At 37.9% G+C, this 26,188-nt stretch overlaps 2 protein-coding genes across 28 annotated transcripts in view; one reads left to right on the top strand and one right to left on the bottom strand.

Moving 5' to 3' along the window:
* mtmr3 (myotubularin related protein 3) overlaps nucleotides 1-7,987 on the top strand; it is a 40,306-nt gene extending 32,319 nt beyond the window's left edge. For 18 of the 20 annotated variants that reach the window (XM_034306628.2, XM_053235956.1, XM_034306632.2 and 15 more), the window contains 4 exons: nucleotides 241-351; nucleotides 2,814-2,902; nucleotides 3,442-3,468; nucleotides 5,898-7,987. In XM_034306628.2, coding sequence (XP_034162519.1) covers nucleotides 241-351; nucleotides 2,814-2,902; nucleotides 3,442-3,468; nucleotides 5,898-6,069 — 399 coding nt within the window. In that variant the 3' untranslated portion in view covers nucleotides 6,070-7,987. The remainder of the gene's footprint in view (nucleotides 1-240; nucleotides 352-2,813; nucleotides 2,903-3,441; nucleotides 3,469-5,897) is intronic. The other 2 variants (XM_053235959.1, XM_053235970.1) reach the window with 1 other exon arrangement.
* A 422-nt stretch (nucleotides 7,988-8,409) lies between these two features.
* The window catches only part of LOC113524481 (citron Rho-interacting kinase), a 63,188-nt gene continuing 45,409 nt past the window's right edge, over nucleotides 8,410-26,188 (bottom strand). For 5 of the 8 annotated variants that reach the window (XM_053235952.1, XM_053235951.1, XM_053235950.1 and 2 more), the window contains 8 exons: nucleotides 19,969-20,108; nucleotides 19,768-19,860; nucleotides 19,163-19,271; nucleotides 17,990-18,118; nucleotides 17,701-17,781; nucleotides 17,479-17,557; nucleotides 15,807-15,980; nucleotides 15,024-15,684 (listed from right to left, as the gene is read on the bottom strand). In XM_053235952.1, coding sequence (XP_053091927.1) covers nucleotides 15,312-15,684; nucleotides 15,807-15,980; nucleotides 17,479-17,557; nucleotides 17,701-17,781; nucleotides 17,990-18,118; nucleotides 19,163-19,271; nucleotides 19,768-19,860; nucleotides 19,969-20,108 — 1,178 coding nt within the window. In that variant the 3' untranslated portion in view covers nucleotides 15,024-15,311. The other 3 variants (XM_034306680.2, XM_034306676.2, XM_034306682.2) reach the window with 1 other exon arrangement.

Raw genomic sequence — 26,188 nt, forward strand, 5'->3', positions numbered from 1 at the left:
CATTAGACTAAGGGGACTAGGACACTCACCTTTAGTTTCAGCTTTCGTTATTAGCCTGAAGTTTAGATCTGTTTTCAGGAATTTCAGTAGTGAAAAATATCAGAATTGTTGTGCTAAAAATGTGTGCATTTGTGCTATGTACTATTCTGAGACCATACCTGTGTGAGGCGCTACAATAATAATGCAGTAGTTGGCCTTTGCTCATTTCTTTGCCATTTTCATTTCTCCCTCCATTGTCAGACCTCAATTACAGACTCAGACTTTAACATGGACCCAAACTGCCTGTCACGCTGCAGCACAGAGCTCTTCTCAGAGACCAGCTGGGAGCAAGTTGACAGACAGGACACTGAGGTAATACACTTTATGATGAGAAAATAATTGAAACCTTTTGTGCTGTATTTCAATATCACTGAATTGGCTTAAAAAGTATAGAATTGCTGTGCTCAACTGTCACATTTCAATAAAATGGAAGGAAATTAAGGAAATAAAATGTTTTTTTTTTTTCTTTAAAACCCAAAGTATTTGAAAAGCTCCATGTTTACTGCTTCTTAGATCTTTTTTTATGTACTTTCTGAGTAATAATTATGATCAGTGACAAATTACTGAATGAAATCTGAAAAGCTGCTGAGCGCACCGCTACAGCAAACTATGCAAATTACAGTGACAGAAAGATGTAGTTGGCCATAAAGCAATCCAATCCAATAAAGGAAGAACTTCAAAACATGTTTTTTTTTTCTTGCTGTGAGGAACAAGTTAGAATTACTGAATTAAGTGGTTTGTTAATTCATTCATTTTCCTTCTGCTTTTTCTGGTGAGGGTCTTTGTGGCTGAGAAGGTCAGCCCAGACTTCTTTTTCCCTAGCCACAGATGCCAGCTCCTTCTGGGGGATCCCGAGATGTTCTCAAGCCAAATTTGAGATAAAATCTCTCTAGCGGGTCCTGAGTAGGACAGTGGGACATGTTTGATACAGCTTTAGTCCCAAAAAACTGACTAAATATTAATACTAGCAGCTACAGCCGACTAGTTACCAGCTTTAAGTTTCTTGGGATGTTATTCATAAGAGATCTCGCCCTTCACCTGAAGGGAGCATCGCACTCTTTTCCGGAAGGTAACCGTGACCTTGGGCGTGCTGATTTTTATCCCAGCCGCTTCGCACTGAGCAGCAAAACATTTGTGTGTGCCAAAAATTTGAAGGTGCCAAGAGTAAAATCTTCTGCAGATAACAGAGATGTTAGATCTAGTCTCTAACCTTGGCTACATCTTGATGCCTATGAAACTGCCTATGAAAACCACAAACAAGTGGAAACACAACACACACACACACACACACACACACACACACACACACACACACACACACACACACACACACACACACTGGAATCAAGACACGCCCTTCATTGAGAGTGACCCCCACATTAAATGGGTTCAGCTTAACACAAAGAAAATCTCACTGCACTCTAGAGACTGATATACTCTTATTGAGATCCAGACAGCCTATACTTCTGCAGTATCTCCCACAAAAATTTCAAAGCACACTATCACAGGCCTTCTACAAAACCACAAAGCAAATGAAGACTGGATTTGCATATTCACAGGACATCTCACAAGGCTGTGCAAGGGTAGAGAGCTGGACCACTGTTCCATAGCCTGAGTGGAGCCCACATTGTTCTTTATGAATCCTAGGTTTGAATCCTAGAACTTTCCTGGGAGGCTAAAGGGTATGATTGAGTTGTTACTCATCCACTACTGTATACTATGAAGTCCATCATTCCTGAGTATCTTGAAAGGATCCTCAGTATGGGCATTAGAGTAATTTCTGATTTCATTAGAGGTTTTAGCTTTAATTCTATAGTATTGGATTCCAAGTGAAGTTATCCACTGAATAATGAATGATACTTGAGTGTAGACTTTTTTTTTAAGTAAGTGTAATCTAGGCTATCCAAGTGAGACCATCCACAGCAGTGGCACTGAGTGATTCTCTAGTGAAGTAACTTTCAAGCAGAGCAGAAGGAGACAGGATCACCAGATACTCATCAGGCTGCAACAGTGATGTGCAGCTCGACAGAGAGTGAGTAGGGGGGAGAGAGAGAAATACTGGGAAAAGAGTTAGAACAGATTATTAAGCATGGTCTTGTCCTATAGTGGTTTAAGAAGATGTACAGTGTGCACAAGGTGCAAGCAGGGGCCCTGGCAGAACTACAGATGACAGCATAAATAAACAAGAGAGCCCAATGGCTGTATATTATGGGGGACAGGGATTCAGAAGTGAAGCCAAAATGTTTGACGCCCTCTAGTGGCTGGCTGCGGTACCTTGCCCATTCCTATGTTAGAGAATGGCAAAATTACATTTTAAGTTACATCTCCAAGTTAGATTTTTGGGAATAGTGTTCTGTCATTTTTACGAGTTCAGTTGACCTTGATACCTTGATGATGACCTTTTAAACGTACTCCACTGGTAGAACAAGCAGTGCATAAAAGACCGCACGTCTCCATTCAGATGTGTAACTTACTGCAGGTATCAGAGCTAGATGAAAATCATGGACTGCAGCAATTTTATTTCCTCAAAAAATAGGTTGTGTTGAGTATAAATGTTGACTGTTTACCAGTATATTTTCAGTTGGTATCTTACATTTTCTAGCTAGCCGACATTATCCATCAGTGTAATCAAAGTAATATAAGTAATATTACTTTGATTACACTAATGGATAATGTCGGCTAGCTAGAGGCTCAGTCAGTCATGACTCAAAGCTTTTCCTGATAACAGTAAAATCAATATATTTGCAAAAATTGATATGATGATAATGTTGCAGGTGACCCGGTGGTATCCTGATCATCTGGCTGCACAGTGTTATGGCTGTGCGAGAGGATTTTGGCTGGTCACTAGGAAGCATCATTGCAGGTAATGACACAAGCATAAGATTTCCACAGTTTCCTCTGTCTTGAGTGTGTAAGAAGTTTTCAGTATAATCTTTATGCGCAGTTATGTGGCAGTGTCAACTGATTCAACCTGATCTTATCAAATTGCCTTAGTTACGGTTAGTCAGCAAGCAAATCTCTTCAGGACGAAGCTAAAATGAAACCTGAATCCATCAGTTATTCATGAACAACTTTCTGCAGTCAGTATGCACATCAGTGTAACCACAGATGAATAAATGGACACACCAACTCATGAAAAAAACATCACATCATTAGGAAAATAAGTAAACATGTAAACTGAGTAAATGAGTAAACATGGTTGTTGCAATATTTAGATAAAAAGATGCAGTGACTACATGTGTATTGCCTGCATGGCAAAATTGAACAGGTTAATGGTAGCTTCTGCAAATTTTGATGGTAACAGAATTTCAGGTTAATGATACGTGTTATCCCCCAAGAGACTGCAATGGCTAAAATGCCATTTAGCAGCAATTCCTCATTTTCCCCCTCTTTCCATCACAGAAGCAAGGAGTGTGTGGAGGAGGCCTGGTGAGAAAAGACACCCACTCTCTCTTACTCTTCCTCCCTCTCATCACCTCTTTACTGTCCTTTCACATGCTGCTTTAGAGTGAAAATTCCCTTTGTCACCCCTTCTTTTGGCTAAAGTCTCTCTTTCACTCCTTCTTTTGGCTACAGTTCAGTATTGGAAGTCTTGCACATAAATATGGCAGGGAGTTGCTTTGGAGATTGGGGTGTCCCTTCTTTTCAGCTGCACTTGAAATTTGAATGGATTAGAAAAATAAATAAATAAAAAATAAATCTAAATAAAATTTGAAAGAGTAGATAATGTGTAAGTGAAAATGTGATAGAACTTTGTGAATGTTCTTTGGGTTTGTGTTGTATGGAATCCCCAAAATGACAAAAGTTATTAACAGACATGAGTCATACCTGAATACAAAAATTTATTATAAAATAAGCTAAAAATAAAAACATTGTGTTTCTAATATCACACAATAGATAAATATATTATATATCAATAAATATCAATAATTATATTAGGAAATAACTTTGTTTTACTCCTATATTTACCTTTATTATTTTTCAACTTCTTACTAGTTTCAACTCTATTGATTCTACCACACTTATGCATTGTCGTACATACAGCACAACTTGAGTTACATTTTCTAAGGATTGAGGATTCCATAGTGTTCAGAAATATGTGTTCCATATGTGAAAAGTCCCAAACAAGCCAATGGAGAGGTGTGAGAGCGCATGTAGACTCTTGTGTTTTGTGTGTACTGTGTGGAGATATTGTGCATGTATACTTGTTTTAAAAAAAAAAAAAAAAAAAAAAAAAAAAAAAACTAAGAGGGTGCATGGTTATTTTTGGTTTTTGGAACTTTGAGAGCTGTGGTGTTTTTGCACCTTCTCCTCTTTGCTATTGATTAATTAATCTAAAATGTATTTCTGGTAAATTTGCATGTGGCTATGCTACATTCCCCTCTGAAAATATTGGAATAGCAAGGCCAATTCTTTGTTTTTTTTCTATACGCTGATCTCAAGATGACTATGAGACGATAGATCAGAATTACAGCTTTCGTTTTCTGATATTTACATCTAGATGTGTTAAAGAACATCGCACCTTTAGTTTGAATCCACTCATTTTTCAAGACATCAAAAATATTGGAACATGTGACAGGTGTTTTTTGTTGCCCAGGCTGTGCCCTGTTAGACTGATTGTTTAAATAGCTCTGAATGTCTACTCTTGGTTTGAGCCTTGTGTTTTGCTTGTGAACACCGCATTTATTGTTAAAAAGGATAAACCAACATGAAGACCACAGTGCTGACTATGGGAGAAAAACAAGCCATCGACAATCGATCAGACACATTGCCCAAGCATTAGGCATAGCCAATATAACAATTTGGAATGTACTGAAAAAGAAAGAAACCACTGTTGTACTAAAGCCATACATCGAACAAGTTGGCCAAGGAAAACAGCAGCACTTGATGACGGAAACATTGTGAGAGCTGTGAAGAAAAACCAAAACCCAAAAACAACAGTCAGAGACATCACCAATAACCTCCACTGGACAGGGGTGAAGTTATCACAATCCACCAAAGGTATCACAATCCCTGCTTTACCACAAGATGCAAACCACTCATCAGCATTAAGAATCAGAAGGCCAGATTAGAATTAGCTAAGAAGTACAGAGATGAAACACAAAAGTTCTGAAACCAAGATTAACCTCCAGAAAAGTGTGGCAAAAGAATGGATCTGCTCATGATCCAGAACATAAGAGCTCATCGGTCAAACACAGTGGGGGTAGTGGTCATGGCTTGGTGGTCATGGCTTGGGCTTGCGTGCCTGCTTCTGGAATGGGCTCACTGATCTTTATTGATGATGTAACTCATGATGGTAGCAGCAGAATGAATTCAGAAGTCTACAGAAACATTCTGTCTGCCAATTTACTGAGAAATGCATCCAATCTAATTGGGAGGAACTTCATCATGCAGTAAGACAATGACCCAAAACACACTGCCAACACAACAAAGGACTTCATCAGCGGGAAAAAGTGGAAGATTTTGGCCAAGTCACTAGACCTTAACCCAGTTGAGCATGCAATTCACTTCCTGAAGAGGAGACTGAAGGGAGAAACCCCCTTGTTCTCAAACCCAAATGTCTTTTGCGTATAGCAAAAACAAAACAAAAAATTTCTTTGCCATTCCAATACTTTCAGAGGAGACTGTATATTTTCTCAACTGTACTGACTGACTGCTCTTTAAAAAAAAAATGTCTTGCATGTAATGGACAAGTAATTTAACCCAGTTGTTTTATAGCATAAATTCTTCATTGAACCTTGAGTTTAATGTAGGTGTATTTAAGCACGATTGCAGATAAGTAACTTACTCATGCAATTTGCTCTTTATTTCCTTCTCTTTTTCATCCTCTCAAATTCTTTCTTTGTTGCCCTCTGCAGGAACTGTGGTAATGTGTTTTGCACCAGCTGCTGTGATCAGAAAATTCCTGTGCCAAGTCAGCAGCTGTTTGAGCCAAGCCGTGTGTGTAAGGCATGTTACAACAGCCTGCAGTCCTCTGCTCCTCCTCTGGAGCTGGAGTTTGACAAATCCATCACGGCCAGCTCCAACTAACCACTTCCCAACACGTTGCCTCAACATGTACAGCAGCTGAGGGTAGAAGCTTCTGGACACTTGGGCGTAGCAGTAAGAAACTGCAAATTTTCCCCCCCTTTTTTGCATCTTCCGCATCTGATTGGGAAATATGGCTGTATATGGAGTGGAATGTGCCTGGAGGCAAGGTATCTGAGGATATTTCCGGGAATATTTTAAGCACTTTTGGTGGCACATTCATGTGACTGACTGCTGGTTTGGATAGCTGAGACACGCACAGATGTTTAGTGAACTGCTGGACATATTTCTGACGTCAGGGATTCCCTTGGATTCTGCTGAAAAGTTGATTTATTTTTGCCTTCCCTTGCCCTTGGTATAGAAAGTAAATCCTGCCTAGTTTCAGAGAGGGCTGTCTTGGGGTGGCCAGTTCAATTGGAATCAAATTGAAGGAGTTTTATTTGTGTTATCATCTCACAAAGACATTATTTTCACTGCTGAGAGTCTATGGTGCTTTTTGAGTGAGACAAGTTTTGGTTCTATTCCTAGCTTTGCTCTACCTGTTCATTTATTGCTGCTCTTTATACATGAAATGTTTTCAACTACCAGAGACTCAGTGGTGCCTCTATAGATTCTTTTTGGTGAGGTCTTGACCAAATATTTTAGCATACCTGGTGTTTATTTGCAGTTCTGTTTTTTGCCCTTTTTCTTAATTTGATCGTTAAGATTTTTGAGGTTACACAACAATCCCTCCCTTGTTTAAAAGACATTTGTCATCATGCAGACTGGAAAACTCAACCTAAACTGACCCTCTGTTTCAGGGCAGCTGCTCTTTTCCAACAGTTACTCTTTTTCTGCCAAGTAATACCAGCTGAAGAGACGTGTAAAGGGCATGTGCATCTATTATGGACATCTCTCTACCTTTGGCTACTTGTGATGAATTGGTGATGCTGTTTTCCCCAGATTGCTGATATTGTCATAGCCTCAGTGATAAGTGAAAACAGATGCTTAATTCTTACAGCATACCCTCTTGTGCTTATTTGCCACTTACCATGTTCACTAATAGTTTTTTGTAACATAATGCAAAACAAAATAATATATAAGAATGAAATATATAGCATTTAAGGAAAAATACATTGTATAGAATTCTTGAATAATAGCTCACAGACTTAGTCACCAGAAATGATAATTGTGTTTTTGTGGGTTCTGGCTATTTTTGCTCCCCCCCCCACTAAGTCAACAAAATACAAACCAGGAGGAAAAAAAGAGAATCATACAGGGGAATTTTAATTTAAAATGCTGTCCTTCCCTGAAAAACCTGGCTGGTTTTTAACAAATATTCATTAGTGACATTTTTTTGGTTGACTTTTATGTCAATTTTGACAATTCACTTGCCACATGAATTATCAGTATTTGTGAGAAGAGGTAAGTGGTGATGCTATATGACCTGCCTGTGCACTGAGTGACTCCCCCAACATACACACCCAATATAATTTACACATTTTCACATGGCAACATTTACACCTCTTCTTTGGTCATTCACACAATTAGGATGTGATTATTGTGTTTTCTTCATTATGCATAATGTTTTTTCTTCAGTTTTCCAAGGTAAATGAAGCTTAAAATAAATCAGCTAGTCAAACCAGTTCAGAACAAATAAACTTTGTTCCGAGTAGCTGGGGTCATTTGACATGTGAATGACTTAATATTAACATCAATCCATGAATGTGAAATTTGTTTTTCAAAAAGAGAAAGTTCCTAGGTTTATTTTCTTGCACAATGATAACTTTGAAATAGACTCTCAAAGTTACATGACAATAAATTTAAACATAAAACACCAGCCCTTATTTTCAGCTTTTTTATTTCAGCAGTTTATTGATTGTTGTATGACAATCTTTGTAATGTTTAATGTCATTCATGTTTAAAAAAAAAAAAATAAAAACATCAATATGTATAAATATATAACAATCCATATTAAGTGGATTCATGGGATGGCATTTCCCAAACTGAGAACAGTAGTAAGCATGCGTATGATGTGCACACACTGTTATCTTCTATAAATATTTTAAAAAGGGCTTTAGTGTAGCTGTGCTGGTTAGCTTGCACAATAAGGAAGCAGTAATATGTCTTTTACAAACCCTGAGGGCTACTGGACGTTATTTCACTATACAACATACAGGACATCTTTACTCTAAGCAGCAAAAATTTCCAGAACAGCCCAGTAGACATCTTGTAGTCAGCAGTGTCAATAAAAGGAAATACTGTTTATACTGTTTCAACAAAAATTGCTATACAATTACTGCAACAGCACAAGGACACTTGTAGCAAGATGATGACTGGTCTCTTATTCCAAATATAATATATGCATTAGGCATGCACTGATATTAGTTTTTTTTTTTTTTAATCATGATCATTGCTTAAACTTTTAGTATGGTCTACAATTCTTCAATATTATGACTTAAGAAATTAATATTTACCTGTATCTCTCTCATTGGGCAGCATTTTAACCAAAATGAAACCTTGCCAGCCATAAATACTCTGCCTGGAGTGTTATATAGCATGATTTAAATTAATTGAAAATGAACACTGCCTATCAAATGTTTGGAACATCTTATTTAAAGCTGCAGTTTGGAGAAGAATCAGACAGTTCTGTCTGTAGTGTAAAAACCTGCCTGGTCACCCATTCAAGCTGCATTGGGATGATTTGGACTAAAAAGTGTACAAGCAGGTCCACAAACTTCTGGGGAGTCCTTCAAGAAGCACAGCAGCGCATCCATGAGGAATGCCTGAAAAAAGGGCTAAGTTTTGAATTAAGAAAGTGTTTGCAGCATTTAGAGCTGCTTAATGAGGGTTTTTGCTGGTATGTCTTGGCTTTTTAGTTGTCACAAATATTTGTGATTATTGTCTTCTAAAAAATAAGACTGGCTTGTTGCAAACAAAAAATAAATAAATAAAATAAAAAATCTTTAAAGCCTCCAGTGTCTCCACACCTTAAGCAGGCAGTGTGCCCAGTGGTGCCTTTAAAAGAAAGTTTCTGTTGGTCTGGCCTCCTGTTTAATTCACAGTCTCTTCTTATACATCAAAAGCATCAGCTATCTGCTAACTAGCCTGCTAATCTTCACAAAAGAAGATAGTGACAGCTAGACCTATATAATAAACAAAACAATTCTGAAACAAATGCAAATAATCAAACAATTTTATATTTACCATTTATTTACACCGAAAACAGTTTGCATTAAATTAATGAACAGCATGATATTGCAGATATTTGATATTTTTATTTGCTAAAATACTGACTTTCACCAAGAGTGATGAATAATATAGACATTAGTAAGTTTTTTTTTTTTTTTTTTTTTAACCAAATAATTGGCCTCTCATTTAGTCTTAAAGCCTGTGCAACATATCTTGTTCTCCTTTGAGAACAGCTGTGACATTTAGGACGGGGAACAATGGGCCATCAGGGGGCCACAAGGAGGAGATTCTGGCTGCCTAGATGAACTCTGCTGGTGGTTCCCTTGATCAGGGGTCATAGTGAAAAGGCACAGCAGTCCTTTTGGTCAGTCATATGCTAAAGTGAGGCCTGTCATAAAAAAGCAGAGCAGGCAAGGTATGGACTTGTATACAAAAAGGAAAAATTTTTGATCATTCTTGACACCAACCTTGGGATGGTGACATTTCTCTGCAGGGATAGAACATCTGGCACCCTATTCTGGGCACTTGTGAGATGCACCAACCCTAATGGATGCAAACTGGGAATGAGCCCATGTGTGGATTTACTGAGACAGCACAAGTATTGTCTGTAATGATCAACACAGCAAGGGCACATAGATCAACTGTGCAACACACAGGTTTTGTAATGGTTCCACCTCTGGTGCAACCTCAAGGCATTAAACTGCCTTTGAATTGACTCAAGCATATTATGCTACAACTTTTTTTAATGCTTGATACGAGGGGAACATTATATCTGTCTGATATAACGTCATTTACTCCGATTTAAGGGTTCTCGGATACACTTTTTTTTTTTAAAAAAAATCTTTATTTACAAAACATGCCCACAGCAGCCCTGAGATCACTACAAATGAGATCTCATCTTAGGAACTGGGGTTGGCCCAGCACTTCTGTAACTCAGCCAGTCATCAGATGTTAGAATGAAAAACTGTGCATCCTGGGGGCACATGTATGAAACCTTTGATGACATTTCCTTGGGCCAAGGTTTGAGGGTCATCACAGCCTAACCTTGAAAGGGCAGCCTGTAGGATGGCCTGCAGTGGACAATGCAATCCAATTCCCATTATCAACACAAATTGGGGCTATTTATATAATTTACTTGAACTCTCATTGGGCAGTCTTTGTTCAAGGCTACCACCAAGTCCTTTAGCTGCTCAACATTTGAGTAATTAATAATAATAATAATAATTATTATTAATATTATTATTATTACAATTATTATCATCATTATTATTATTAAAGCTGCAAGCAGCATTTTCGGGGGCCAAGCATCCAGACTCGGTGAGCCTCACATTCACAGATGCACTACAATTGCACAAGAAATCACAGGAAAGAAGAGCCAACTCTAGGCAAAGGAATTCCAGAGTGATTTGTAATTTCATGGATTTGCCAGTCCATTATGGGAGAACAGTTCTACATATCAGAGTTCCTTTGATAATTTTTGTTAAGACAGGTCTCAAGACGATGTGAGCCAAATTTGGTGAAAATTGGACAAAATTTGGAGGAGGAGTAGCAAAAATGGCACTTAGATTTTCGGCATGTTATTGTAACTTTTGACCAGTAAGTGGCAATGTCACGAAATTTATTGCATAGCCTCAGGGCATGATCCTGAAGATGACTACCGAGATTTGTGTCAGTGTGCAAGGTCGTTGCTGAGATACAGCCTCACTTCCTGTTTGACATCTTTGCCGTCAGATTTGTTGGCACATTACGGGCAAAACATTTTGATATTTTTTGTCCAGGTTGGTCTGAATATGATGCATGCCAAATTTGGTGTTGACTGGACGTAATTTTGTAGGAGTAGCGAAAAAACAGTTTTTGACAAAATCCAAGATGGTGGACAGGAAGTACACTTGAATTTCAGACGTTGGTGTGCATTCACTTCAGCAAACTCCAGAGAATTATAGGGAAATTAAGAACTGAATTTAGCACAAACTCTTCAAAGGATATAAGGAAAAAAAGTTGTTACAGTTCTTGACCACAAGGTGGCAGATTTGTTGCATAGCCTCAGGTCATAGTCCTGAAGATGCCTACCAAGTTTTATATCAGTGCGTAAAATTCTTGCTGAGATACAGCCTCACTTCCTGTTTGGCAGCTCCGCTGCCAGATTTATTGGCCCCTTACGGGGAAACCGTTTGAAGCATTCAAAATTCTGTTAATAATTTTTGTGAAGCTTACTTACTCTGAAGATGATGTTTGCCAAATTTGGTGATCATAGGACAAAATTTGTAGAAGGAGTAGCGAAAAAAGTTTTTGACAAAATCCAAGATGGTGGAAAATCTCATTAGGCAGAAATTGACATTATAGGGTGCGTTGAACTTGTCTCAACCCAGCGAATCCAGGAATGCCAAATTTTGGACACATGGTTCAAAAGTTGTGCCCATAAACATACAAACAATTAGGCCCAAATTTGACGCTACAGTGTTGGCAGCACTTGGCCCAAAACATGGTCAGAATGTTCCGTAGACACTCCCCAATCTGTGTGCCAAATTTCACAACTTTTACCAGACCATAGCCAGAAAAATAATAATAATAATAATATGTTTTTACTTTAATAATAAATAAAGGTAGAATAACAATAGGATGCCTACGCACCTATTGTTAGCACCTATTCGGTGCTTGGCCCCCTAAATAATAATAATAATAAGAAGAAGAAGTAGGCGCAGCCAGGCATACATAAAAAGCCCCAAAAAGGCTTAATTATCTATAGGGACTATTCATCTGGGTCTCAGCAATATGTGGATAATAACACCTGAAGTGACATTCAATCAATTTTAGCATGGGAAAGACAGAGGGACATCAAGAACCATCCCTGAACAAAGTGGTACATGACCATAATTATCATTCAGAAAGACATCTGTCTAGACAATCATATAACCCCACCATTTGGGTGGTCACACCTGTAACTAAATCAATAATGTGAGAACAGAAAGTGATCAACTGTTATCCTTAATTTACATTTAGAGCGAGAATTAATTTACATTACGGGTGGGAAAAACTGGTCTGAAAAACAGTATAAAATGTCAGAGCTGATACTGTTCGTGGTTCATTTTGACTCCGATGACCCGGAAGTCCTTTGTGTACTTTGTCACTGCTACGCTGCAATAAAGTTATTCTTCACTGTGATCTTCAATGTCCTCATCATTTTCTTCTTACAACAGATACAATGTTACATATTTAGCCAAATTATAAAAATTATAAATAAATAAAATAAAAATTTTTGGTCACACACTGTTCACTGAGCAACAAATTTAGTGTTTTTTAAATAAACTGCAGTGTGTTAAACCACACTTAAACAGTCATGTCAAACTTTGTCAGAAAGCCACCTGAATAACAAATTCACACAGTAGCCTAACAGAAGGCACAAAAGACCAATACCATGGTTCGTTGGGAATGAATTACGATGAAACAAACCTGCTACAGATTTTGGCAGACTGTGATATTTCAAGCTCTGTCTTCACAATTCTTCTGTATGTATGCAGAAAATGTATGTATGTCTGTTTCTAATGCAAGGATGAGAAGATTAGTTCTGCCTGTCATCACCCCACTTTTAAAGGCCTATAGAAGGTGTCACACAAAGGTCACGGTCATAACTATTGTTGGTATAAGATTCTTGATGTGTATGCAGCTACAAAAAAGTATCCTTCATAGGTTTGTGAGGAGCAAGGTAAAAAACCAATTATCAGCACATGCCTAATAAGTAGTTCTGTCTGTCAGCTCTTACAAAATTGTGAACAAAAGCTTGACAGACAATATCAGAAAAGCAGCCAGCTTGATGCTTTATGTCCACTACAGCAGATATGTAAAAGTGAAAACCTAAGCGTTTCTGTAAGAAATCTTTGTCTTAACTTTATACAAACACTTTTTTATCTTTAAAAAATAGACCTGGCTATGTCATTCAACTCTCATAACTTTAAACTATAAAAGCTGGCCACATATTTACAGTGAGGACGTGCTATGTACAATGGATATAAAAAGTCTACACACACCCCTGTTAAAATGTAGAAAAATGAAACTAAGATAAATCATGTTAGAACATTTCCCACCTTTAATGTGAAATTGCAAAGTATACAAATAAAGTGAAAAACAATCAGAAAATTTTTTTAGGTTAAAAAAAAAAAACTTGCAATAACCTAGTTGCACAGGTGTACACACCCCTAAACTAATACTTTGTTGAAGCACCTTTTGATTTTATTACACCACTCAGTATTTTTGTCAGTGTGGCACATCTTGACTTAGCAATATTTTTCCACTCTTTCTTCCAAAAAAATTCTAGAGCAGTCAAATTGTGAGAGCATCTCCTGTGCATAGCTTGCTTCAGGTCACCCCAAAGATTTTTAGTTGGATGCAGAGCTGGATGCTCTGGCTAGGCCATTCAGATACATTGATCTTTTGGTTAAGTTATTCCTTTGTTGATCTGGATGTATGCTTTGGGTCATTGTTATGCTGAAAGGTAAAATTCCTTTTCTTCTTCAGCTTACTACCAGATGCCTGATGTTTTACACTAAAATTGACTGGTATTTGTAGCTATTCATGATTCCCTCTGGCTGAAGAAAAGCAGCTGTAAAGCATGATGCTGCCACCACCATGCTTCACCTTGGGTATGGTGTTTTTTTTGTTGATGTGTTTTTTGTGCCAAACATATCTTTTGGAATTATTATACCTTTTGGAATTGTTCTTGTCAGACCATAACACATTTTGCCACATGGTTTAGGGTGATTTATTTGGGCTTGGATGTTTTTTATGAGAAAGGGCTTCTGTCTAGCCACCCTACCCCAGACATAGCCCAGACATATGAAGTACACAAGAGATTGTTGTCAAATGCAGAGGGTGAGTACTTGTCAGATATTCCTGTAGCTCCTTTAATGTTGCCATAGGTCTCTCGGCAACTTCCTTTGGCAGCCTTTTTTTCTTGTCTTTTTGAAAAATTTGGAGGGATCTCCAAGTCTTGGTAATGTCACTTCAGTGTTCCATCTTCTCCACTTGTTGATGATGGCCTTCATGGTGTTCCATGGTTCATCTAATATTTTGGAAATTCTTTTATACCCCTCTGCTGATCAACATCTTTCAACAAGTGAGATGCCATACAGGCTTTGTAAGCACTTTGTGGACCATGGTTTCAGCAATAATCAGAATAATTTCATTGAGGATAGCTGTATGGTTATTACTTTCGAACATGAGATTGAATGTGATTGGTTCATTCTGAACACAGCCACATCCCCAATTATAAAAGGATGGGCAAATTTATGCAAGGTTATTGTAACTTTTTTATTTTTTGTATCTTTCCCTAAAATGTTTCTGATTGTTTTTCACTTCATTTTTATATGTTTTAATTTCACATTGAGGGTGGAAAAAGTTCTGATATGAGTTTTCTTGGTTTAATTGTTTTCATCACAAAAACTTGCTATTTTAACAAGGGTGTGTAGACTTTTTATATCCACTGTATTTGGTATATATGTATGTATAATGTATATTAATATATCACTTACAATCTTCCACTAATCAGTTGCCTTCCTCATATATTCTATATATGTGAGCAAAACGTGTAAATTTGGACAACAGCTAAATCCAAAAATATAAATATGATGTGGTTCTGCTCACAGCACGCAATGGCACGATGGAATAGTTGTATTAAAACAGGTGCCTGTAAAATGGCATGTCCATCCATGCTGGGACTGGACGATGGCTCTTAAACTTCAGCTGTCCAGGGGGCGTGGTCACACTGAAGACTGGTCCCACACCTACACCAGCACCGGGACAGAGAGGTCACAGAGTTCAGCAGGCTCCGTCTAAGAGAGCCAAGCTCACAAATCACTAGTTACTCACAGAGGGAACAAGACTCACCAAAGTCACAGTGATTTACAGTTAGCTTTATGTTTACTTTTCCACAAACTTAGGTTGGTTTTGTTCACAATTGTATTTCATTAAGGGCTAAAACATGTACATCTCTTGTTTGTGTAGGGATGCTATCTAATACAAAGTATCAGAGCGGTGGCATGTATCCTTGTACAGCTTTTAAACCCCTGATCTTGGCATCCCTAGAAGGACACGCAGTTAACGTGGCAGTGTCTCATGCGTACCTTGTTAACTGGTGTGAGTTGAGTGCGGACTGAGCTTGTGTGCAGGCGTGTGCGCTCACGCTCTCTCTCACGCTCATCCAGTGGTCGACCTGGTGATCTCTCTCTGCGTGCATCGATCACAGCACGCCCTGGGGACTTCTCACGGTCCAGTGGCCGAGCTGGTGACTTGTCCCTGCGGAACTCAGTGCGGCCCTCACGGTAACGGTGTGGTGTGCTAGGGTCCCGGTGCACAACACTATCTTGAGCTCCAGGGCTTGAGGCTAGCCGCTTTGAAATGTGCTCATTATAAGTGGGTGGCCCGCGCTTGTTTGGGCTGCTGCAGAGGTCAAAGCTGTCAATCAAGTATATAAATACACAGTTTATGTAACACTGTTTATAATGTTTATACTTATTCAAGAATATATCTGTCAATATACTGTTTGCACAGTGTTTATTTTTATGTTAGATGTGTACCTCCTGTTAGAACCTGTCCTCTGCAATTCTCCCGACTCTCGCACAACATGGCCCTTGCAACAGATCACTCTCAGTTTGTTTTGGTAAGATGAGGCCAGGTAAATGGCACCTGATGAGATGGCCGGGCCTAGGTAGCGTGGGTTAGGGACATCCAAGTGAACAAGTGCAGGAGGCCTGAACGTAGTTTACAAGTTCACAAAAAACACACAAATGTTAACAATGCTATATCATTTATACTTTACCTGAGTGAAAATTATTTCATTTATATTTCAATTACTTAAATTAGATTCATTATGTTTTATTTAAACTCCCATACCCTTAACCATAATGAATCTCAATTAATCACATTGATTTAATGTTAACTTTTAAATTTAACTCTATTCATTTATGTAAAAGAAACGTTAAAGTAACAAAGCTAGTTAGCATACGTACTGACTGAAGTTTGTATGAATTTTAAACATTAATGGTCTGTCTCTTTATTCTAATTAGGACTAAAAATAAGTCCATATAAATTAGCATAAATTAAATTACAACATGTTGCTAAATCTTGACAATGAGGTCAGAGGGTACACATGCTGAATTCAGCCTCACTAAAAAGTTGACAAAGTTGCCAAATAACCACCACAAATATATTATTTTCAAAATAATATTGTATAATATAATATATATATAATATAACATGGGTATTTTTACCCATGGATGCAATATAACAACACATGGCTGGTGTTTATTATTTGGCTTATTTGTTTATTTGTTTTTTATTATTATTATTATTTTAAATATTAATTATTATTATTATTATTATTGTTTTTAAATTTCCTTTTTTGACAATAATTATGGTGTATTACCATACCATGGTTTGTTACCATTAATAATGCAGTGAATAATGCTAGTTTATTGTATTTTAATGTAAAGTGCCACTGATACCACAATAATCTTTCCCTTTTTAGAAGCCTTTATTTTATTGTCAAGTATACACACTATTTTATTTTGTCATGTTTACACACTTTATTTTATTTTGTCACATATTATAGTACAGTGAAATTCTTTCTTTACATATCCCAGCTTGATAGGAAGCTAGGGTCAGAGTGGCTGGGCCAGCCATGGTACAGCACCGCTTTTGCAAATAGGGCTAAGGCCTTGCTCAAGGGCCTAACAGTGGCAGCTTAGCAGTGCTGGGGCTTGAATCCCCGACCTTCTTATCAGTATCACAGAGCCTTGAACTGTTGAGTCACCACTTCCCCCTTGCCTATTACTAATAGTCTCATTTGCTTTTCATGCATTAAAAGTACATTTATAAAAGTAACTTGATGACCTGGAAAACCTATACAAATTTAAACAAGTGAAATGAAAGCTGGCTTTCATTTGTTTTTATATGGATGCAGTTATAAGAAAGGCATGAACTCTAGCCCCGACCCTAACCATGACCTTCATAACTTTTCATACACTTTGTGTCAAGTGAATTGTTACAAATTTGAGTAATTTGTAATAATTTACTTTTAAACATTTGAGTACATTTTAATGTGGACACATTTTAACTTGCATTCAAATAGTTTAGATTAACTACTTCCACTTTTAACATAATAGCTTTTTTTTTTTTTTTTTTATGATAAGTCCTGGCATTCTTATTTACTACTACTAGATGTCTATGTGGTGTTACTTTGAAACGCACCCAAGAGCAGCATGACCCTGAAGCTCAATAACGTCCAGCGAGTTGAAGTAAGTCACAAACAGGTATGGCTCTCTGAAGGCTGGGGAACAGAGAGGATTGAGGCTGTAAATTACTAATATACTATTAAATTGTTGATTTCTAAAAGTATTTGTGTCATCTCTGTAATGTTCAGACACATGCTATTTTTGAACATGAAGACAATTTGTCTCAAGACAAATGTACCAAATGTCAGAGGTAGACGACTCCATTTGAGCTCATCTGTGCGGCTTCTTCGGCCATAGGCATCCACAAACACTCCAAACTCTGCCAGTGCAAACATTGCTTTAAGTATATAAGGGTATATCAAATTTCAGCTTCTTAAAAGATACTTAGCCAGTATATTTAGCCAATTAAATGTTTTATTAGGAGCAGTCTTGACATGCCACTGACCTGTGTTTTTTTTAATGTTGAAATTTCACAGAGATAGTGACCAATAAAGTGATTGAATGAATAATAAGAATCTCAATCTGACCATGGAAACAGAGCAGGTACTCCTCTTTCTGAGCTGCACTCGACACCTGCATGATGGCAATGGGGAAGCTGTAGGAGGACGTGGTAAACATTGCTGAAGCCAGCGACACGTCATTCTTGTCTAGGAACTCTGTGAAAAAGCACAAAATGCCACATGCTAAATCCTTACACAAGACGCACTAAATGACTTCTCTGCAGTACAGTTTGTAATGTATATGTAGATCCAGTGTGATCACTAGTCACGTTTACATGGACACTTTTTGTTTCAATCGGAATGAAATCAATCAGATTGATTAATCCGATCCCAGTGTTTACAAGAACGCTGAATAAAGTAATCGGGTTGATATGCGCGTTTACATGACAGAATCGGATTTGATCTTCTGACATGCGCACAGTGCACGAATACACGTTTCCCGCCGTTCCAACATGCAGATACTAGCAGCCACTCTCTTGCCATTGCTTCTTTTTTTCGTTTTAAAAAGCAGACTTAACATTTGCCTATATCAGCTGCTAATTAGAAGACGCGAGCGCGTGATGTTTTGTGCGGTACTGCGTGTATTTATCAAGCAATTAAAATGCCCCTTCCCGAGCCCAGAACAAGGCGTCTGTGGATGAGGCTCCGAAGCAAGGACTGGTGGGACAACGTCGTCTTGCACCACTTCACAGACGAGGAGTGGAAGCAGAATTTTAGGATGACACAACAGTTAATTTATAACACTATGCTCAATGGTGGAGGGGTACATGGCACCTGGTGAGGCTACGGTCAGAGCCCTAATACCGCTGACAGCCGTGCGTCATACGTCATTACGTGATTTGTACGTCATTGCACATGCGCAGAACTATCTGGTTTCATTTTCAATCCGATGAAGTGTTTACATGTCCTCTCCATCGGATTAGAAAAGGTTTAAACCACCCCTTACGATCCGAATGAAATTCTAATCGGTTTTGGCCAATTCATTCCGATTGACGTGTTTACATGTGACTTTTTAAATCTGATTGTGCTTCTAGTCCAATTACGATCGGATTATTAGTGTCCATGTAAACGCAGCTACTGTTAATTATTTACAGTAGCATTTGTATAAGAAAAGAGCACAATGTCAGCTGCAGTATGTAAATCTCAATTCCAATAGTGGGAGGAATAAACAATTACTGAAATCATTATTGAGCCACACACCCTCCAGCACGTATTGCTTCATCTCAATCTCATAGAACTTGTTGGTGCCAATGATGATGCTGTAGTTGGTGAAGTAAATACAGCTACAGGGTTCTAAGGTCTCAATCTCCTGAGAGAGAGAGAGAGAGAGAGAGAGAGAGAGAGAGAGAGAGAGGGGGGGGGGGGGGGGGGGGGTTGGGGGGGGATATGATTAAGGGGCAAGTGTGCACCTGTCTGTAAAGAAACCCATCCCCATGGGAGGTCATTACAGTCAACCTGTAAGCCAAGAACTCTCCAGAAATAAATGTTTGGAGAATAATTATTTATACAATTGAATAGCCAAAATAGTTAAATGTTCTTCTCATGCCAAATTTAGCAAATGTTTGATAGCTCTTTCTTCCCTCCTTTTCTTTCTTCCTGCACTTTAACTGTCTGTGAGCTGCTGTGATAAGTGAATTTCCCCACTGTGGGATCAATAAAGTTTATCTTATCTTATCTTAGCTCTAGCTGTAAGTGCTGAAGTGCTTCTTAATCTAAAATCACAATTTATGACTTATCCCATGTCTTTCATGAGTTATGAGTCACACTTACTTACTTATGTTTGCGTAAAAAAAGGTTTACCTCACCTTGCGAATGCAAAATTTGCTCAGATTGTCGTTGTAGCGCAAAATCGTGACTTTATTGGGCATTGCTGCACAAATGCAGGAACCATTTTCTATCTAAAGATAGAATGGATAAAATTACACAAAAACTAATATCAAGTAAGACACAGTACACCCAAAATAGATTCGATACGAGTATGTGCACTAGAGATATAGCAGTCATACCCTTCCTGCAGCAAAAAGGTGACAACCCTTGACAGTTTCAAAAATGTAAGGGACAATTTCGGGCAAGGTTGGGAGGTGGGACTGAGAGAGTGACTGCTTCACCTTCTTGATCTCCACCAGGCACAGTGCCCTCTCATCACCTGTAGAAGAAATCTACAGCTCAAGATAATGCACAAGTCAGTGTACTCCATATAGACTCTGATACTAGGTACTTTGAGTTATACACAAGTGATATTTACCTGTATAAAAAAAACATGGTTAAGTGTTGACCAACTAACATTAAGTAATTATTAAGTGCTGCATTAATGAACAGGAACAACAATTAAGATTAACATGCATTATCACTGTAGGCAGGGGCATCTTTGTAATTTCTGGGACCCCAAGCAAAGTCATTCCTGGGGCCCCAAAGTTGTTTAAGTTGCACTACGATATATGCACATAAATATATGGTCTTACCTTGTAGTGCATCACTGGGTTTTCACTGCTGGCAGAAATCATAAAATGGTCATTATGTGACTGTTTTTTCTTTAAATTTCTTTCTTTTCTGAGTGCCATTTGGGTACATGCACTTCATGTTTGCATTCTATTTTTAATCTTTTTATCTATTATTGTCCAAAAAAATAAAAATAAAGATAAGATGTTTATTCAGCTAATGCCTTCTAGTCAGCAGGGTGTCTCCTGGGGAAGGTTGCAAGGTTTCAGCAAAATTTCCATCCCAACAGCAACTCAAAAAACATAAAAAGGCATGAAACTAGTTCAAAATGTTTGGGCATTTCTTCTATTTTCAGTCGTTTTGGAGAAAACAAGTTAACAGTGGTGTACATTTGCAGTATATACCTGCAATATGTGGCCACTGTACCTGGAACCTGGCAACCCTGGTCATGGAACAAATACCAAGTTCATTAATATTGTATGAATAGGAGATACACTGTTTGGTTTTAACCTGACCTAAACACTGTCTTACTGAATTCCAAAATAAAACCATATTTCTACTACATTTCTGTACAAACAAAAGAAATATGCTTTCATGCTACTTAAAAGGCCCATGTTGTCTTGCAGAAGAGAAACCCTGCGTGTTCCCGTGAACCTTTCTGAGTTTTCTGGAATGTAACAAACCTAAAACCCGAAGTAAATCGGGTAAATTATTATGGCTATTGTTGTCAACTGAAGCCTAAATAATAGTTTCTCTATTTGGGAAGACATCACTGCATTGTAACAGTTAGCTTGCTTACTCAGACACATTAAATTGTTGTTATAAAATGAAAAATGAGAGAGAATGAATGAGAGAGACAAATGAAAATATCTTCTTTTTCTAGCAATGCTGTTTTTTCCCCCCAGTGTTTTCCAGTGTTTCCAGTGCATAGTGGTAACATAAAAAAAAAAAAAAAAACTTCTGGTATGGACCATGCCAATTTCTGGTTTAAATCTGAATACAAAAACAGATACAAATATTTTGAGCACTAAACAGATACAGATAATGGCACTGAGTTACACCCCTAGTGTGCTGCATATGTTGGTAGACACCGCCACTACATGTAAGCCACCGCATTAATAAAGGTTTATGTTAAATAAATATGTAGTAGCTGCCTAAATTAATGTTGTATGTAACAGTAAACTAACATTCAATCCAATGCTACTTAGGGGCCATATCCAGTGTTGAGTTAAATGTGCATAATGAGCAGCTAATACCAAAAATTGTGCATGTCGGTATTTGGTCAGTTGCGCACACGGTGACAAGTTCTCAGTCGTCTCAATTATGCCTGAATCTGACCTTAAGTATTATCCAACACCACTATGTGTCTGACAATTTGTTGTAACCATAATATTTCTTCCTGAAACGTGTTTTAGACAATGTAGATGCACTGCAAATTTTGAGTGCAATGGCATTTGAGGGAAATGGCATTCAAGGGCAATATTAATTATATCTATTATATAGATATCATTATTACAAATGAATTAATCCTAGGAATCGGCCCTGTAGAGGCAATGATTCTTACACTGAAATTAGTAAATCTTTCATTGAAATCTACGTTAAGCAAGCTGTAATCATAGCAGATTACTAATTTCGCAGCTTGGGCATGATTTCTTTAGAGAAGAATGCAAATTAACCCACACATGGGCACAATCTATTAATGTTAAAAATCTACATATCATAATAAAAACATGTAAAAGTAAAGTAAATTGACTTGGCAGTCACTTAATTAATGCAGACTAATGCAGACTAAATTAAAAAGAGTAAGAGGAGAATTTCACAACTGCCTTGTCATATTAATTTGGGTGTCCAATTTACTCCACTGGCACACACACAAAAAAGAAAAAAACAGTTTTTTGATTCACTTCAGCATTCTGTTTCACCCCTTCTAAGTGCCAGGGGCAGTGTTTAACACCTGGATATGTTCACTTATACATGTGCATCATGCTGAAACCTTCATGCTGAAGTCACAAAGTGGCATTGACATGGTTTTTGCTTTAAATATTTCACTACTTCTCCTTTCCTCTCACCTTTGCACATGCATATGTAGATTTGAAGTTATCCTGTGCAGCTTTGATCAGAACTATAGTTTTTCTGTCCTCCAAAGCTATTATACACACAATTTTTTCTCTTCTGCTGCCTTCTTCTCCCACAGTGGTGATTATACCCATTCCATTCAATTCAATTCAATTCAATTTTATTTGTATAGCGCTTTTAACAATGGACATTGTCACAAAGCAGCTTTACAGAAATAAATGGATTCACAAAAATATATTGTAAATATTTAAATTTATCACTGTGAATTTATCCCTAATGAGCAAGCCAGTGGCGACGGTGGCAAGGAAAAACTCCCCGAGATGATATGAGGAAGAAACCTTGAGAGGAACCAGGCTCAAAAGGGAACCCATCCTCATCTGGGTGCAACGGATAGTGCAATTATAAATAAATCCCTTCTATTGTGTACTATATGGACAAATAGTGCAATTGTGCAACCAATAAATTCATCACAGTATTTGCAAGAGGTCCGGCTGGTTAAAATCTATCCACTGTCCACTGATGGAGTCCTGAGATTCCATTCTCTGATGGAACACTGGTTTGACTTACTTACTAGCTTATTGGGTTATTTGTTGTTATCTTGCTAGTGGATCTCTCTGGAGCTATCGCCTGCTCCAGTCCATGGAACAGCCTTATCTTTGCCCAGACCATTGACATTGGCTGACAGATGTAGCTAACAATTCCAGCAGACCACTCTACATTCAACACAAATCTCCATGGATCTATGCTTTTGTATGTCCACAGACCCATCCAGGAGACTCTTTCAGCTAGAGAACTAATGGACAACCCAGTCACACTACTTGACTCTGGTTCTGGTAGCAACCAGAGAGAGACTGGGCTCACGTCCATCAGCTCACAGACGTAACTGGCAGGCTCCAAAACATCCATGATTTGGAAATGGATTAAAATGGTGGTAGATGGTTCAGAGTTGGACAGGGTAGCTCAACACCAAATATACTCTTTTGCTTACCTCAGTGTAAAGTTTTACATGGACTGCAATTTGGATGCTTCTTGTTATAAAAGTCGTATATAACTGTTGATGTTGAAACTTGATAAAAACAAGAATCGACTAAACTGTGCAAATCTAAAATTGTTAGATTGTAAATATCTCAAGGAAACAGCACATGCTTAAAGAAAACTATAAAGTCCCTGGGGATTGAGAACAAATTAAAAAAAAAAGTTTTCAAGAATGACAGGCTGTTTGCATTTATTTACACTATTCCTTTGTTGTTCCTCCTGTTTGAGTGGGAAATTTGAAGGGTGACTATAAGGGCACTTTATGTACATAAAGAAATTCTGTAAAGCAAAGATGCCTTCAAAAATAATGAAATAAAACATTTCTACATATAAAATGTTGACCTACTTAAACCTAAACCAAATCAGCAGGTGCGATGAGCCTTTGCCTTTAAAACTGAATCAGTTCTGTTAAATTTACTAGTTTTATAGCATGTGTAATTTTATAAACAAATTGGCTAGTAAACTAATACATTTTTTCAGTCATCTTGGAGAACATGTTACAGTTCTTTTGCACTTTCTTCTGTTTCTGCAAGTAATAGGAGACAGCGTCCATTTGTTTTATCTGAAAAGTGGTCTATTACTTAATATCCTTCATTTATGGACATACAAATGTTTGTAACATTTACTGTAGACAAAAACATCTTAAGACAAAAAAACAGTTTTTGCTTTAACTATGGAAAAGACGACTAGTTGACTACTTTTAAAAAACAATTAACTGTCACTCAACCTGTAATATATATTAAAATAAAATAATTTCTTAAATAATCAAATAAAGCTTTAAATAAAGCTAGCTAAAGTTAGCCTGGAATCTACTAAATTTTATGTACACATTTTTAAAGTTGTGTTATTAAGGTTTGAAATGTAGGGTTAGCCATTTGTCAAACCAGAAGGTTTGATAAATGGCTGAAAAGTCACTCTGTGTTTAGGGTAACATGAATTCCCAATGAGGCCTGACTGATAGTCTGATAGTCAGGCCTCGTTGTAATGCCACTAGCTACTAGTGTTAGGACTTGGACTATCTTGGCCTCTAGAGGCCGCTATTGCTTCCGTGTTTTGTGTTTTTGTTTTGACAGCCATGTGCTTTTGTTTTTCCATGTGCCTTGTGCCCCGCCTAGTCCTCATTACTTACACCTGTTTTCAGTTTGCCCCCTTGATTTGTTTGTGTATTTATACCCCCTCAGTTTGGCCTCTTGTCACGGAGTCTTTGTGCTGTTATGTTTAAGACTAGTGACCTCTGTTCTGTGGTCCTTACTTATGTCTTTGTGTTGTTTTTGGTACTTTGCTTTCTTGTGGACTTTTTGGACTTTGTATTTGCTGTTGTTGGGTCTTCTGAGCATTTGGATTTTTGCCTTTTTTTTCTGATTTTTGGTTTCTTGGACTGTGCACTTTTGGATTTTTTTTATTTATTTTTTTTTCCTTGTATCTTCTGAGCGTTTGGATTATACTTTTGTTATTTTTTGCCTTGGATGTTGGATCTTAATTAATAAACTGTTTCCTTTACTTTACTCTCGCCTCACTCCTCTGAACTTGAGTCATTCCCCTGGTGGCCTAGTGGGGGTTTGCTGGATTACTATGCCGGTGACCCGGTTTTGCTGGGAACTGAACCCCTAACAACTAGTGTGTTGTAAATTGTTCATTATTTATGAATTGCACAATTACATGTATATGTACATACATGTAGAACTTAATTATCTTATCTAATTAAGATATAAATTAATGCATTATTCATTCTTTCATTCATTTTCCTTCTGCTTTTTCTGGTTGGGTTCAGGGTGACAACAGTCTGAGAAGGTCAGCTTACACTTCTCTAACCCCAGTTACAGATTCCAACACCTCCTGGTGGATCCACAGATGTTCTCATGCCAACTGTGGGATATAATCTCTTCAGTGGGTCATGGGTCTGGCCCAGAGTTTCCATCCATTGGGACATGCCTAATACAGCTCTACTGGGAGCTGACCAGATGGCATCCTTGTAAGGTGCCCAAACCACCTCAACTGACTCTTCTCAATTCACAGGAGCAGCAGCTACACTCTCAGGCTCTCCCAGATTGTCACGCTCCTCACCCTACCACAGAAAGTAAGCCCACCAACCCTGTGGAGGAACCACATTTTCCATTGCCTGTATTTGCAACCTTATACTTTCAGTCACTACCCACAGCTCATAGGTGAGTACAGGGACATAGATTGTCCTGTACACAGGTCTCTCTCCACACTTGAAGAAAATATCTTACTCTCTTCCAGGAGTGAACCATGGCCTCCAAGATAGAGGTAGCGATAGAGCAGCAAAAAATTCAAGTGCATGTTGGAGGTCCACATCAGAAGGGAATAACATTGTCTGCAGTAACGAGGATATTACATTTGCATCTTGCATCTTGATTTTCTGTCCATGAGTGGAAAAAGGTGCCAAGAGAACAACACTGGGTCTCAATCAGTGAGTACAGGTGTGTGTAAATGTTTGCGCAAGCGAAACCAAACTGAAAACTTATGCCAGATTTACAGAAGTTTCATAAACATCGATTTTCTTCATATACGCATGCATAAATGCAAGCATCAATGCATAAGCATTGATAAATGGAAATAACCTGTAAATTACCGGACACATGCATACCACAGCTGATTTGGTGACACTCAAAAAACTTCATAAGGCCAACTTTACAGAGCAAAAAACAGAAAATG

This window comes from Pangasianodon hypophthalmus, chromosome 8, assembly GCF_027358585.1.
Source record: "Pangasianodon hypophthalmus isolate fPanHyp1 chromosome 8, fPanHyp1.pri, whole genome shotgun sequence".
NCBI lineage: Eukaryota > Metazoa > Chordata > Actinopteri > Siluriformes > Pangasiidae > Pangasianodon > Pangasianodon hypophthalmus.